The following is a 12894-nucleotide window of genomic DNA, read 5'->3' as shown; positions in this document are numbered from 1 at the left end:
CTCGATCATTGGCTACGGTGGCTGGGAGTGGTGGGACTTGTAGTCAAAAACGTCTTGAGGACACCAGGTTTGGGGGAGGTTGCCTTTGTGCCCATGGCAGGGTAGAGGGCAGCCACCAGCCTGGCCTGGCCTGACGTGGGCTTCTTTCTTTCCTCCTCGCGGGTTATTTGAGACTGGCAGGATTTCAAGAATCCCATGCTTGGGCACGAAGCGCCCGCTCGCAAAGGGCATTTGGAGAGAAGAAAGGCGAAAGGGGAGGCCGGTTCTCAGAACTGAGAGCTTCTCCCTGCCAAAGGGAGTCAACAATTGGGTGGCATTTTGAGCGGCACGGAAACAATGGTGGCTTTGTTGCTGTCGCTAAAGCTGCAGCCAGGCCACCTCCTTTCAGCTGTGATAGGAATTTTAAGGTCTTAGATATATGGTCATGTTCATAAGTGTACCAACCAAGCACGTACATAAGATCAGCCCAGGAAGACCGACCTGAAACCATTTTGATTCCCAAACTGAGCAAATGTTTTCTCTGCAAGGTCAAAGGAAAATGGAAAAGCCTCCCCATTGTCATTTCCTTCACAAATCCTGTCTTAAGGGCACATTTAAGATATGAATAGGGTGGGAGCCTGTGACCTGGCTCAGGAACGAAGTATTTATCACTACAAAAGACTGGCCAGGCTCCCCAGGCAATCCAATCAAGTGACCATAAAACAGGTAACCTGGCAGACAGGAGGTAAACAAAGCACTCAGATTTCTGCTGTAAACCGCCCTTTCTGTGATGTATGGAGGGGTGGTCTTGAGCTCCAGGGCAGGGAATTTAAATTGTCTATATAAGGCCTTGTGCGCCATTGTTCTGGATTCCTCCTCCCCCTCCTTTGCGTAGGTGAGGAAGCGCTGAATCGCAACCCGCACATGCGCAGACGCGGGTTGCGAACACTGCGGGTTGTGAATGATCACATTCGCAACCCGAGCGTCCACTGTACCAATCATTCAGATGACAAATTATATAATTTAGGTGGCCTCCCGTTTGCTAGAATTGATGGTTTGATTATTTACTTTATTTCTGCGTTCCAAAATTGTATTCATCTTAATTACACTCCAGTCAAAATAACAACCCCTTATACAACAACTGCAATATTGATGACTTCCATTCGTATCGACACATTAAATGATTTATAAACTTACAGGTGAAGCATGCAAACTATATCCTTGTTCTTCCTGTGTGTGGCAATTATTCGGTCCGTGATGTTTCTTCCTATCCTTGTAAAATATTATGTCTATCTATACTGCCTCCAGTATTTAGGTTCGTGCATGAAGATCGCTACATGCACACCTGTGCAACAGACTATTGGTGATGGATTGGGAGTGCAAGTTCCGGAGGTGGTGGGTTGAAAACGTTTGAGAAACACTGTTCTAGTGAATTTTAGAAAGGGAGACAGAGAGAGTTTCCTACATGGGGCATCCCTCCCTGGGCCTCCTCTCCCGCTTAGAATAAATTATGCAAAGCACATGCCTGATTTGCATAATGCGGCCAGGCCACTCCAAAGCGCAATGAATAAATAAAAGGATTTGTTTATTTAGTCATAACGTTTCCCCGCATGCTTTCCCCTCCAGCCTGGACGTCTAATGAGGTCAACTTCAACCAAAATAATTTCCCAACAACCTTACGCCAAAAACGCATCATAGTGGCTCGTTGAAATCTGATCCATAAAAATAACAATTCCCGCTCGTCGTAGGATGAATTCAGCCTGATTGTAATGATCCCAAACTAAAGTGTTTAAGGTCTAGAGGCCTCATCTGCCTGAGGTCCATTTGGCATGCAAGTAACCAAACAATTTAACCCCTGTGTTGCAAACAGTAGTCAGTAATATCCAAGGCAACACGATGACCAAATACAATGATACGATATCAATACACAGTGGTACCTCGGGTTAAGAACTTAATTCGTTCTGGAGGTCCGTTCTTAACCTGAAACTGTTCTTAACCTGAAGCACCACTTTAGCTAATGGGGCCTCCTGCTGCCGCAGCGCAATTTCTGTTCTCATCCTGAAGCAAAGTTCTTAACCTGAAGCACTATTTCTGGGTTAGCAGAGTATGTAACCTGAAGCATATGTAACACGAGGTACCACTGTACACTCTTTATATAATAGGAAATATATGAAATCACATAAACAGAATCTCTGAAAGTCACAAAATATGCACTCTTAATGGATTCTCTTGAAAACATAAAACCAAATAAACATAAATAAGTCTCTGGAAGTCTTTGAAGACTATGCAAGTCTCTGAAAGAAGCAACTTATCAGATTCTTATCTGGTGAAAACAGGCTGTAAGGCTTTGTTATGGCGTCCAACGCTGCCGAAGTAGTTCGCAAACAGACGTTGTGAACAGTGATTCTGGATATACCCACTGTTTCGTGGAATTCTTCAGCACAGTAGAAGGATACGGAAATGCTTCATAAACCCATCTATATGGTGAATGAAAAATTCTAACATCAATTGCTATGGAGCAGTGGTCATAAAGTTTTGTAGTCATTGCTGACTTTCAAATTATATTCAGGGTTTTCAATGCAAAACCCGTTTCCCAACTCCTGTACACTGCAAATGTCTGGCATGATGGGGACCTGCCAAAGCTAGATGGCTTTCAGGCAAAATTTCTACAAAATTTAAACAAAATGCTTGTTTAACCTGGAGGGAGGCTGTATGAATTGTGCATTGCTTTGTAACGATTTGTTGGGTCTCTGGACTGTAATAAAGATTGATTGATTGATTGATTGATTGATTGATTGATTGATTGCTATAAAGAGTGTATCATGACATTTGGCATGCAAAGCTGAGATATCCATATTTCACAGCTCCTGTTCTGAACGACAGCTAATATGGCAAAGCAGCAATGTTTTCTTGGGAGAAGGCAAAGTAGGTAAAGCGACTCTGTTTCTCAGAACAAGGAATTGGGCTGTGTCAAAGTGGTTGATTGACGCGAAAATCTGCAGTGGGGAGAAGGGAGGGAGGGAGATAAATGCGACTGCTGCCAGCGATACACACAACAAGGTCAAGTTGGGCGTTTTTCCTGTCCAAAGCCCAACCATCACTTGGGCTGTGTGTGCACACCATACATTTAAAGCACCTTGTTGTTGTTGTTTAGTCATTTAGTCGTGTCCGACTCTTCGTGGCCCCCTGGACCAGAGCACGCCAGGCACTCCTGTCTTTCACTGCCTCCCACAGTTTGGTCAAACTCATGCTGGTAGCTTCGAGAACACTGTCCAACCATCTCATCCTCCTCTGTCGTCCCCTTCTCCAAAATCAGGGTCTCTGTCCTCCCCTTCTCCAAAATCAGGGTCTTTTCCAGGGAGTCTTCTCTTCTCATGAGGTGGCCAAAGTACTGGAGCCTCAGCTTCAGGATCTGTCCTTCCAGTGAGCACTCAGGGCTGATTTCCTTCAGAATGGATAGGTTTGATCTTCTTGCAGTCCATGGGACTCTCAAGAGTCTCCTCCAGCACCATAATAAATAAACAAATCTGGAAACTGTAGTTTGCCCCAGCGGAAGATGCAGAGCGGCAGGGGTGCTGGCGCTTGCCAATGCTTTGCCACTCGGCTCGTGAGTCATTGGTTTGGGAGTTGCGGGGGGCCCGTGCCAAATGTTGCCCCATTCAGGATGGTACCCAGGGTGGACCGCCCCTCCACCCTGCTTCTTCCACCACTGGGCGGAACCAGCACCCTTAACAAACTACAGCTCCCTGAATTATTTGCAAGAAAGGACACTGACAAACTGGAACGTGTCCAGAGGAGGGCAACCAAAATGGTCAAAGGCCTGGAAACAATGCCTTATGAGGAACGGCTAAGGGAGCTGGGCATGTTTAGCCTGGAGAAGAGGAGGTTAAGGGGTGATATGATAGCCATGTTCAAATATATAAAAGGATGTCACATAGAGGAGGGAGAAAGGTTGTTTTCTGCTGCTCCAGAGAAGCGGACACGGAGCAATGGTTCCAAACTACAAGAAAGAAGATTCCACCTAAACATTAGGAAGAACTTCCTGACAGTAAGAGCTGTTTGACAGTGGAATTTTCTGCCAAGGAGTGTGGTAGAGTCTCCTTCTTTGGAGGTCTTTAAGCAGAGGCTTGACAACCATATGTCAGGAGTGCTCTGATGGTGTTTCCTGCTTGGCAGGGGGTTGGACTCGATGGCCCTTGTGGTCTCTTCCAACTCTATGATTCTATGATTCTATGTGTGTGCTTAAAATGCATGTTCGTGGGCAGCCTTCTTCTCTAATGCGACGGTGGGAGACACGGCAGTCTGGAGATGGGGAGTGCTTAATGCAAAGGCCCCTTTTCCACTCTAAGGGCTGCATTACCTTCTCAGCAACCTTCGGGGGGCCACATGACAGGGAGACCAGAGGCAAAAGGGAGCAGAGCAGCGGGTGTGAATTACAGCTTTGTAAGATAGGCTTGTTTCTACACCTAGGAACCTCGTACCTACGGGACTGCCTCTCCTGGTATGCCCCGCGGAGGACCTTAAGGTCCACAAATGTTTAATGTTTTATTATGTTTTTATATGTGCGGGATGCTGCACAGAGTGGCTGGGGCAACCCAGTCAGATGGGCAGGGTGCAAACAACAACAACAACAACAACAACAACAACAACAACAACAACAGTAATACTAATTCAGTCCAACACCCCTGTGATGCAGGAATCTTTTGCCCATGTGGGGCCAAACCCATGACCCAGAGATCAAGGGACTTATGTTTATTTGGTTTTATGTTTTCAAGAGAATCCATTAAGAGTGCACATTTTGTGACTTTCAGAGATTCATAAGTTTTCTGTTTATGTGATTTCATATATTTCCTTTTATATAAAGAGTGTATATTGATATCGTATCATTGTATTTGGTCTTTGTGTTGCCTTGAATATTACTGACTACTGCTAGGGTGGTCAACTTTTCGGGGGGGGGGTTCAGCCCCCTCAAATATTTATGGGGCAGAAAAGGGACCTCTGTCCCTATGAGTTGGCTTCTATGGAGAGAGCAAGACTTGGAAACTGCCCAACAACAGAGGAAGCACACAGGCCACCTGTTGCATAACCTCCAATATTTCTGCGATGAAAATAGGGATGCCCTATTTTTATTTATTATTATTAGTAGTAGTAGTAGTAGTAGTAGTAGAATTACCCACCCATCTGACTGGGTTGCCCCAGCAACTGTGGGAGGCTTCCAATATATAAAAATACATTTTTTTAAAATTAAACATTAAAAACTTCCCTATCCAGGGCTACCTTCAGATGTCTTCTAAAGGTTGTATAGTTACCGTATTTTTCGTCCCATAGGACGCTCCATCCCATAGGACGCACCTAGTTTTTTGGGGGGGAAATAAAGGAATTCCCCCCCTTTATTACCCCCCCCCAAAGCAGGTCGGGAAAACCGAACCAGGTCGAGGAATGGCGCTGCGCCTCCCTGCTGTCCCCCGAGCTTGTGGGGCTGGCCGATGTCTGCCTCAGGTGGCAGGCTGCTATCCGCAGCGCGGGGAGCCCTGCGGGGAACTCCTGCAGGGCTCCCCACACTGCGGATGTCTGCCCGGCGTGCAGGGCGCTCTGCTTCAGGGCGCCCCACCCGCCAGGCGGCAGGCTGCTATCCGCAGTGTGGTGAACCCTGCGGGGAACTCCTGCAGGGCTCCCCACACTGCGGATGTCTGCCCGGCGCGAGGGGTGCTCTGCTTCAGGGTGCCCCGCCTGCCGGGCAGCAGGCTGCTATCCGCAGCGTGGGGAGTCCTGCGGAGAACTCCCACAGGGCTGCCTAGGCTGCGGATGTGTTCCCGAAGCGCCGGGCGCTCTGCTTTCAGGGCGCCCGACGCTCCGGGAAGCAGGCTGCTATCCGCAGCCTAGACTGCCCTGCCGGACCTCCTGCAGGGCTGCCTAGGCTGCGGGTGTCTTCCCGAAGCCTGGAGAGCGAGAGGGGTCGGTGCGCACGACCCCTCTCGCTCTCCAAGCTTCAGCGAAAGCCTGTATTCGCCCCATAGGACGCACCCAGATTTCCCCTTCATTTTTGCAGGGGAAAAAGTGCGTCCTATGGGGCAAAAAATATGGTACTTATCTCCTTGGCTCAGGGGTCGCCGGTGAAAATAGGGGTCTCCTACCATACCCTCCAACATTTCTCCGATGAAAATTGGGATGTCCTAAGGATAAACCGGGTCAAATCAGAAACCGGGACGTCTTCTGTAAATCCGGGACTGTCCCTGGAAAATAGGGACACTTGCAGGGTCTGCTGTTGACAGCTTTGTTCCCTCTGTACTGAGATGAACTACATTTCTATCTAAATTATAGTCATTTCCAAATTTGTATCTACACACAAAAAGAATCTGTGTCTTTTTTTTAACCTCTCTTTGGGGGGGGGCAGTTTGGGGACATGGAATGTGGTCCATAAATGGCCACCTTGGTCCATTTTGGCCTATTCAGAGGCTACTGAACTGGTTAGGCTGCTGAAATCAGAGCAAAGCTTTCCGCTTATGCAGCAAAACCAGCCTGTTTGCTTTTTCATCTCCCCCCTCTGCATGACAGCTGGCCGGCACCTTCTGGGAGTTAATAATTAAAGTGCAAACTTTCTTCCTGAACCCGGAAAGAGTCATTTAATAGGAAGGATGAGGAGCAATGAAAGAATTTTTTTCTTGCACAATGAAAGAATGTTGTTTGTGCAACTCCCAGAATAGAAAGAGGTTTTTTTTATTATTATTTGTAGTGTCATGAGTGCTGCGGGGGCAATAAACTGCCATTGAGCATTTATTGGACTGGCAATTTGGGTTAAAAGGGTAATGACAGTGGAATTTCCCCTCGCTTTTGCCTTGGTTACTTGAACGTATCCGGAACTCATCTTAATGTGGATTGTGAACACTGTTAATTCCCCCTTCACCATAAATCTCTGCATTTCCCCTAAATCCAGAGATTCCTTATGCTTTGCCAATCCTCCTCCTCCTCCTCCTCCTCCTCCTCCTCCTCCTCCTTCTTCTTCTTCTTCTTCATAATTATTTATACCCCGCCCATCTGGCTGGGCTTCTCCAGCCACTCTGGGCGGCTTCCAACAAAATATTAAAATACAGTAATGCACCAAACATTAAAAGCTTCCCTAAACAGTAAGAGAGCTACACTGATCGCACAATGCAATTTCACAATGCAATTTGCTTTTAAAAATCCTCGTGAAAACCTGTTAGCGTTTTACTTCTAATTTCCTTCTAACAAAGACACATTTTGGCAAAACCATTTCGCCTAACGCAATGCATCTTTGTATGTCGTTTTCACTAACGTATGCTTTTCGATGGATGCGGTTCCCTTATGTATACATTTTTGTTCACATTGTACGGCTGGAGAATTGCAGAAGAAGTTCCAGAGGTGTACGAGTTTTGAAAGAGAGCTGCACTCCATTCGTGTTCTGGTTCAAGGAGTATGAATGCTTTGATTTCTGCTTACGGCATTTGCTTCAGCCACACCTGGGTTCCTATTTCTCTCGCTTTGACGCTCTTGGATGCTAAATCGACACAAACCTCTTTGTATGATGCTGGGTCTACAACTTCATTCATTCATTTGGCAAATTTGCCTCCCAAAAAAGCCCCACAACTTTTCTGTCCCAAAAAAGCCCCACAACTTTTCACAGTTTGAATTATGGCAACCAGTGCCGGATTTATGTCTAAGCTAAACAAGCTATAGCTTAGGGCTCCACTCTCTTGGGGGCCCCCCAAAAAAATTAAAGGGAGAAAAAAACCTGGATGTACATTTCCAAAATATAAGTTAAAAAACAAATAAAATAAAACCTACATGCAGCAACAGTGTTTTGTGTTTGTAGGCTCCTAGGATGTAAGTCATGGGCCCTGCCTGCTAGCCTGCTCCATCAAATATCACTGGTTTGCTCATTGCTATATACAGTGGTGCCTCACAAGACGAAAAGAATCCATTCCGCGATTCTCTTCGTCTAGCGGTTTTTTCGTCTTGCGAAGCAAGCCCATTGACAGCTTAGCGGATTAGCGCTATTAGCAGTCTAGCGGCTTTTAGCGATCAGCTGAGAAGCGGCTTAGCAGCTTAGGAAAAGGGGGGGGGCGAAAAAAAACCGCGGAACTCGCAAGACATTTTCGTCTTGCGAAGCAACCCCATAGGGAAATTCGTTTTGCGAAGCGCCTCCAAAACGGAAAACCCTTTCGTCTAGCGGGTTTTCCGTCTTGCGAGGCGTTCGTCTTGCGGGGCACCACTGTATAGGGTGCCTACATTCTGCATGGACTGGTTGCACAGCAATATGTAGCAATTAGCTGCAGACTGCAGTGTAGCACAGTTGAATGTAGGTCAAGCTGTTGTACCTGTTGTCGCTCCACACAAAGAAAATGGTAGAGTTACGCAGCTGTGAATTCATTCATTCATTCATTCATTCATTCATTCATTCATTCATTTTCTTAGCTATCTTCCCCGGGCAGGTTCCAGCAACAGCATATCCAATGATTTGTTGTTGTTTAGTCGTTTAGTCGTGTCTGCCTCTTCGTGACCCCCTGGACCAGAGCACGCCAGGCACTCCTGTCTTCCACTGCCTCACGCAGTTTGGTCAAACTCATGCTGGTAGCTTCGAGAACCCTGTCCAACCATCTCGCCCTCTGTCGTCCCCTTCTCCTTGTGCCCTCCATCTTTCCCAACATCAGGGTCTTTTCCAGGGAGTCTTCTCTTCTCATGAGGTGGCCAAAGTCTTGGAGCCTCAGCTTCAGGATCTGGTTGTACCTGTTATCTAATATTAAAGAGTACTTGTAGACTGATGATCAGGCAGCAGAGACTAATGGTATGAGTCTTATGCCTACTGACTGATTTCATGTAACAATTACTTTGATAAAATATGTTATGTACTGAAGTTCTCACTCTGGGCCAGCAGGGGGATACTGTAGATAGTTTTCACTCAGGTACACATATGCAAATAAGGGATTGAAAGTGACGTTCAGTGATTGGATAGCTACAGAAAGTTGTTACAGTTGCATTGTAGTGGAGCTCTATATAAGCAGGCTGGCTGAACCCTTCAGTTCAGTTCAGTTCTGGCCTGTGAATAAACAAGAGCTGTTTGAAGAATCACTGTGTCGTCTGATATGTTCACCCACAAGTTAACAAAAGACATATTTTGTTATGTGCACATGGCTTTAGATACCTATTAGGTCCATAAATTACCATATGGCATATATTCAACACAAAAAAGAGCGACAATTTGTTGTTGACTAAGGACAGCTGGACATATAAAGGGCCCCATTACCTTCAGTAGCTTAGGGCTTCATCGAACCTAAATACGGCCCTGATGGCAACCCTAGTATGTGTATTTTATTGAGCTAAATTGAGTGAAAGATTATGCGCCACGCGGACATGGAGAGTGAGTACATGAACCTAACAGTGCTATGTTTATCTTTCGGCGGCTATTTCGTTCATGTTGCTAATATTTTTTTGCAGGATATACACGCTGTGTTTGTTAATCATCTAGTCAGACATTTCCTTTAATTGTGCTATTTAGCTGATTTGTTCAGTTGCTTCGTGAACAGTGTGCTATAGATTACTATTGTTTCAAGGATGGTTTGTTGATTGTTCCATATGATTTATGCTGTGTTTGTGACGTTCTATTAGGCCCTATCAGGCTCTTGTTATTTATTGTTTGTAAGCCGCTTCAGGATTCATCCGAATGAAAAGTGGTGTAGAAATATTGTCAAGCAGTCATCTTTTACGGCTTTTTTGTATTTGATTTTTATTTGTGGTATTTTTTAGGATGTTATGTAGCGCTTATAGACTTTCTTTGAAATATGGCTGATTAAATAATCAACAATAAACTGTGGCATGGGTTCGTTGTTTGGCTTGTAATTATGTATCTTTGCATTTTTATATTGTACAGTGGTACCTCGGGTTAAGAACTTAATTCGTTCCGGAGTTCCGTTCTTAACCTGAAGCTAATGGGGCCTCCTGCTGCTGCCGTGCTGCCACCGCACAATTTCTGTTCTCATCCTGAAGCAAAGTTCTTAACCTGAGGTACTATTTCTGGGTTAGCTGAGTCTGTAACCTGAAGCGTTTGTAACCTGAGGTACCACTGTAAACCACCCTGTGCTCCTTATTTTAATCATCATCATCATCTTCCTTGCTGATCACTCATAGCTGAGTAAGATTGTCTTCCATGAATGAGATCTTAACAGTGAGTCCGTGAGTGACTGTGGAGGCCAATTCTGGATCCACACATCCTTCCACAGTGGGGACATAAGTTTCCGGGCGGGAGTTTATCCCGGTGAGGGCTTGCCAAGCGTGCCTTCCTCCTAGCACGTTTCTCCCTTGCGTCCTGAGTTCGAGCGTCTTCAAAGTCCATGACACCTTTGGTAAAGGCTGTTCTGAACTGGAGCACTCACAGGCCAGTGTTTCCCAGTTGGTGGTGTTTATACTCCATTTTTAAAGATTTGCCTTGAGAGAGTCTTTAAACCACTTTTCTTGACCACCAGCATTACAATTCCATTTTTAAGTTCGGAATAATAATAGGAGTCCATCCATGACTGGCACACCCTCAACCGCCAATGCTGCTCCTTTCTAACCTTCTCTCTTTTGGTCCCCCCCAGGGCTATGGCGAATGCGTCCCTGCTGCTCCTGCTGCGCTCCTTGAACGCGAGCGCCAACGCCTCCGACGCCGACTGCGAGGAGGAAGACCCCTACAGGTGCACCTTCAACGAGGAGTTTAAGTACATCCTTCTGCCCGTCTCCTACAGCCTCGTCTTCGTGGTGGGCCTGTGCCTCAACTTGCTGGCCCTTTACATCTTCCTCTTCCGAATCAAGACCTGGAATGCCTCCACCACCTACATGTTCAACCTGGCTGTGTCAGACACCTTGTACGTGATCTCGCTGCCGCTCCTGGTCTACTACTACGCCAAGAGGAACCACTGGCCCTTCAGTGTGGGCTTGTGCAAAATTGTCCGCTTCCTCTTCTACACCAACCTCTACTGCAGCATCCTCTTCTTGCTCTGCATCAGCATCCATCGTTTCATGGGCATCTGCCTCCCCTTGAAGTCCCTGGAGTGGGGACAAGTCCGCTACGCCCGCTGGGTCTCGGCCACCGTCTGGGCGGTCGTCATCGCCTGCCAGTCGCCCGTGCTCTACTTCGTCACCACCAGCCCCCGGTGCGACAAGATCACCTGCCACGACACGTCGGCGAAGGACCTCTTCGGGGACTTCATCATCTACAGCACCGTGATGCTGGTCCTTCTCTTCTGCATCCCCTTCCTGGTCATCATCGTCTGCTACTCCCTGATGGCTCGCCGGTTGCTCCAGCCCACCCGCGGCACCACCCGAATGTCCAGCTCCAAGAAGAAGTCGGTCAAGATGATCGCCGTCGTGCTGGCGGTCTTCATCATCTGCTTCTTGCCCTTCCACATCACTCGGACCTTGTACTATTACTTCCGTGACTGGGACCTCAGCTGCGCCACTCTCGACGCCATCAACTTGGCGTACAAACTCACCCGGCCCCTGGCTAGCACCAACAGCTGCCTGGACCCTATCTTGTACTTTTTAGCAGGACAGAAGTTTGTGAAATTTGCTTGCCCCAAAACGCCGGGGCCGGGCGAGAACCAGACGACCTCGAACACCACTGTCAATTGCCGCTTGCGGGCCAGAGACCAGTTAGCGATGAAAGCGAAAAGCATTGTGTCGTAGGCGCTTGACATTTCTGCCTTCGCCCATCTGCAAAGTATTACTTACCTGTCTGTGTTGGTTGGGAAAAGTTCCATGCAGGGAGAAGGGTTTGGTTCTCGACCTGTGAGACGCCGGAAGTGTATTTTCAATTTGTACCTGCAAGAAATGGTTCGAAAAGTGATGGACATGTCACTTTTTCCTTCCCCCGACATTTGTTGTTGTTTTGGAAGCTAGGTACTATATTAAGCGTGTTGTCTAATCTGACAATGGCACAATAGACACTGAGCTGTGTGAATAGGGAATCCTACACAAGGTGTGTAGTGAGAGGCAATGTAGCGTAATGGACGAAGGATTGGGTTTAGACCCACTGAATACAAGCAGTGTATCACATGGAAAAATTGTTTCTAGACTGCACCACTTCAGTTCGCATTGGCGGGGTGTGTGTGTGTCACAAGTCTGAATGCTAAAACATTACACTTCCACAGCCAACGGAACCTACAGAGCTGCTGTATACAGAGTCAGACCACTGGTCTATCTAACCCAGAATCAACAAGTTTTACTGGGGCTGGATCTACATTGATCTGCTAAACCTTTTTTAAAAAAATAATGTTCTATAATGCTGAATAGCAGTTTTCCATTGCTGATGGCTCTCTGCTCTGCAGCGCTCTCTGGGGTCAAATTTTAATAACGTATTTTAACATTATAAATGACGTGTGTAGATCCACCAAGGGATTTCAGGTCGAGAGCCTTTCCCCAGCCTACTTGGATATGCCAAAGCTTGAACTTGGGACTCTGTGGTCCTAGAAAGAACCTCTGGCATCTAGTTTTCAATACACGGGAAATCTTTTATTTAGGTGAACATTCAGCCTTGCACCCGCCCATCCAAACACCTGCCGCTCGAAGCCATACAGTCCAGAAATGGTTTCATCATTTCGTCTACCGTTCGGTCAGACCACAGCTGCCCCCTTCCTTGTTTCCTAGAAAGGGCTCACCGGGTGAGGCAGAACTGCCACACTAACTTCCCAGCAGATGGCTATAGTATTGTTATTAATATTATAGATGCAAGAGTAACCTCAGACCAGCTTCCCGTGAGCCCCACTTACCCCCAGGCCAGTCCCAGCCAGTGGCAACCCTCATACAGGCAACCATTTGGTGTGACCCCCCCCTCTAAGTATCCTTGAGCAAGCTTTGGCCTCTCATCCTGACCCACCTCTCAGGTTTGTCGTGAGGATAAAATGAGCCCCGCGCTTTCCGCCC

General features: G+C 46.9%; 1 protein-coding gene across 2 annotated transcripts in view; it reads left to right on the top strand.

Moving 5' to 3' along the window:
• P2RY2 (purinergic receptor P2Y2) overlaps positions 1-11818 on the top strand; it is a 39960-nt gene extending 28142 nt beyond the window's left edge. For both annotated transcript variants that reach the window (XM_081860624.1, XM_081860623.1), the window contains exon 2: positions 10572-11818. In XM_081860624.1, the coding sequence (XP_081716750.1) occupies positions 10576-11658 (1083 nt within the window). In that variant the 5' untranslated portion in view covers positions 10572-10575 and the 3' untranslated portion in view covers positions 11659-11818. The remainder of the gene's footprint in view (positions 1-10571) is intronic.
• The last annotated feature ends 1076 nt before the right edge of the window (positions 11819-12894 follow it).

Source organism: Podarcis erhardii, assembly GCF_964252035.2.
Source record: "Podarcis erhardii genome assembly, chromosome: 4".
Classification (NCBI taxonomy): Eukaryota; Metazoa; Chordata; class Lepidosauria; order Squamata; family Lacertidae; genus Podarcis; species Podarcis erhardii.
The sequence above is the reverse complement of the archived record's forward strand: the minus strand, read 5'-3'. Positions and strand labels throughout refer to the sequence as shown.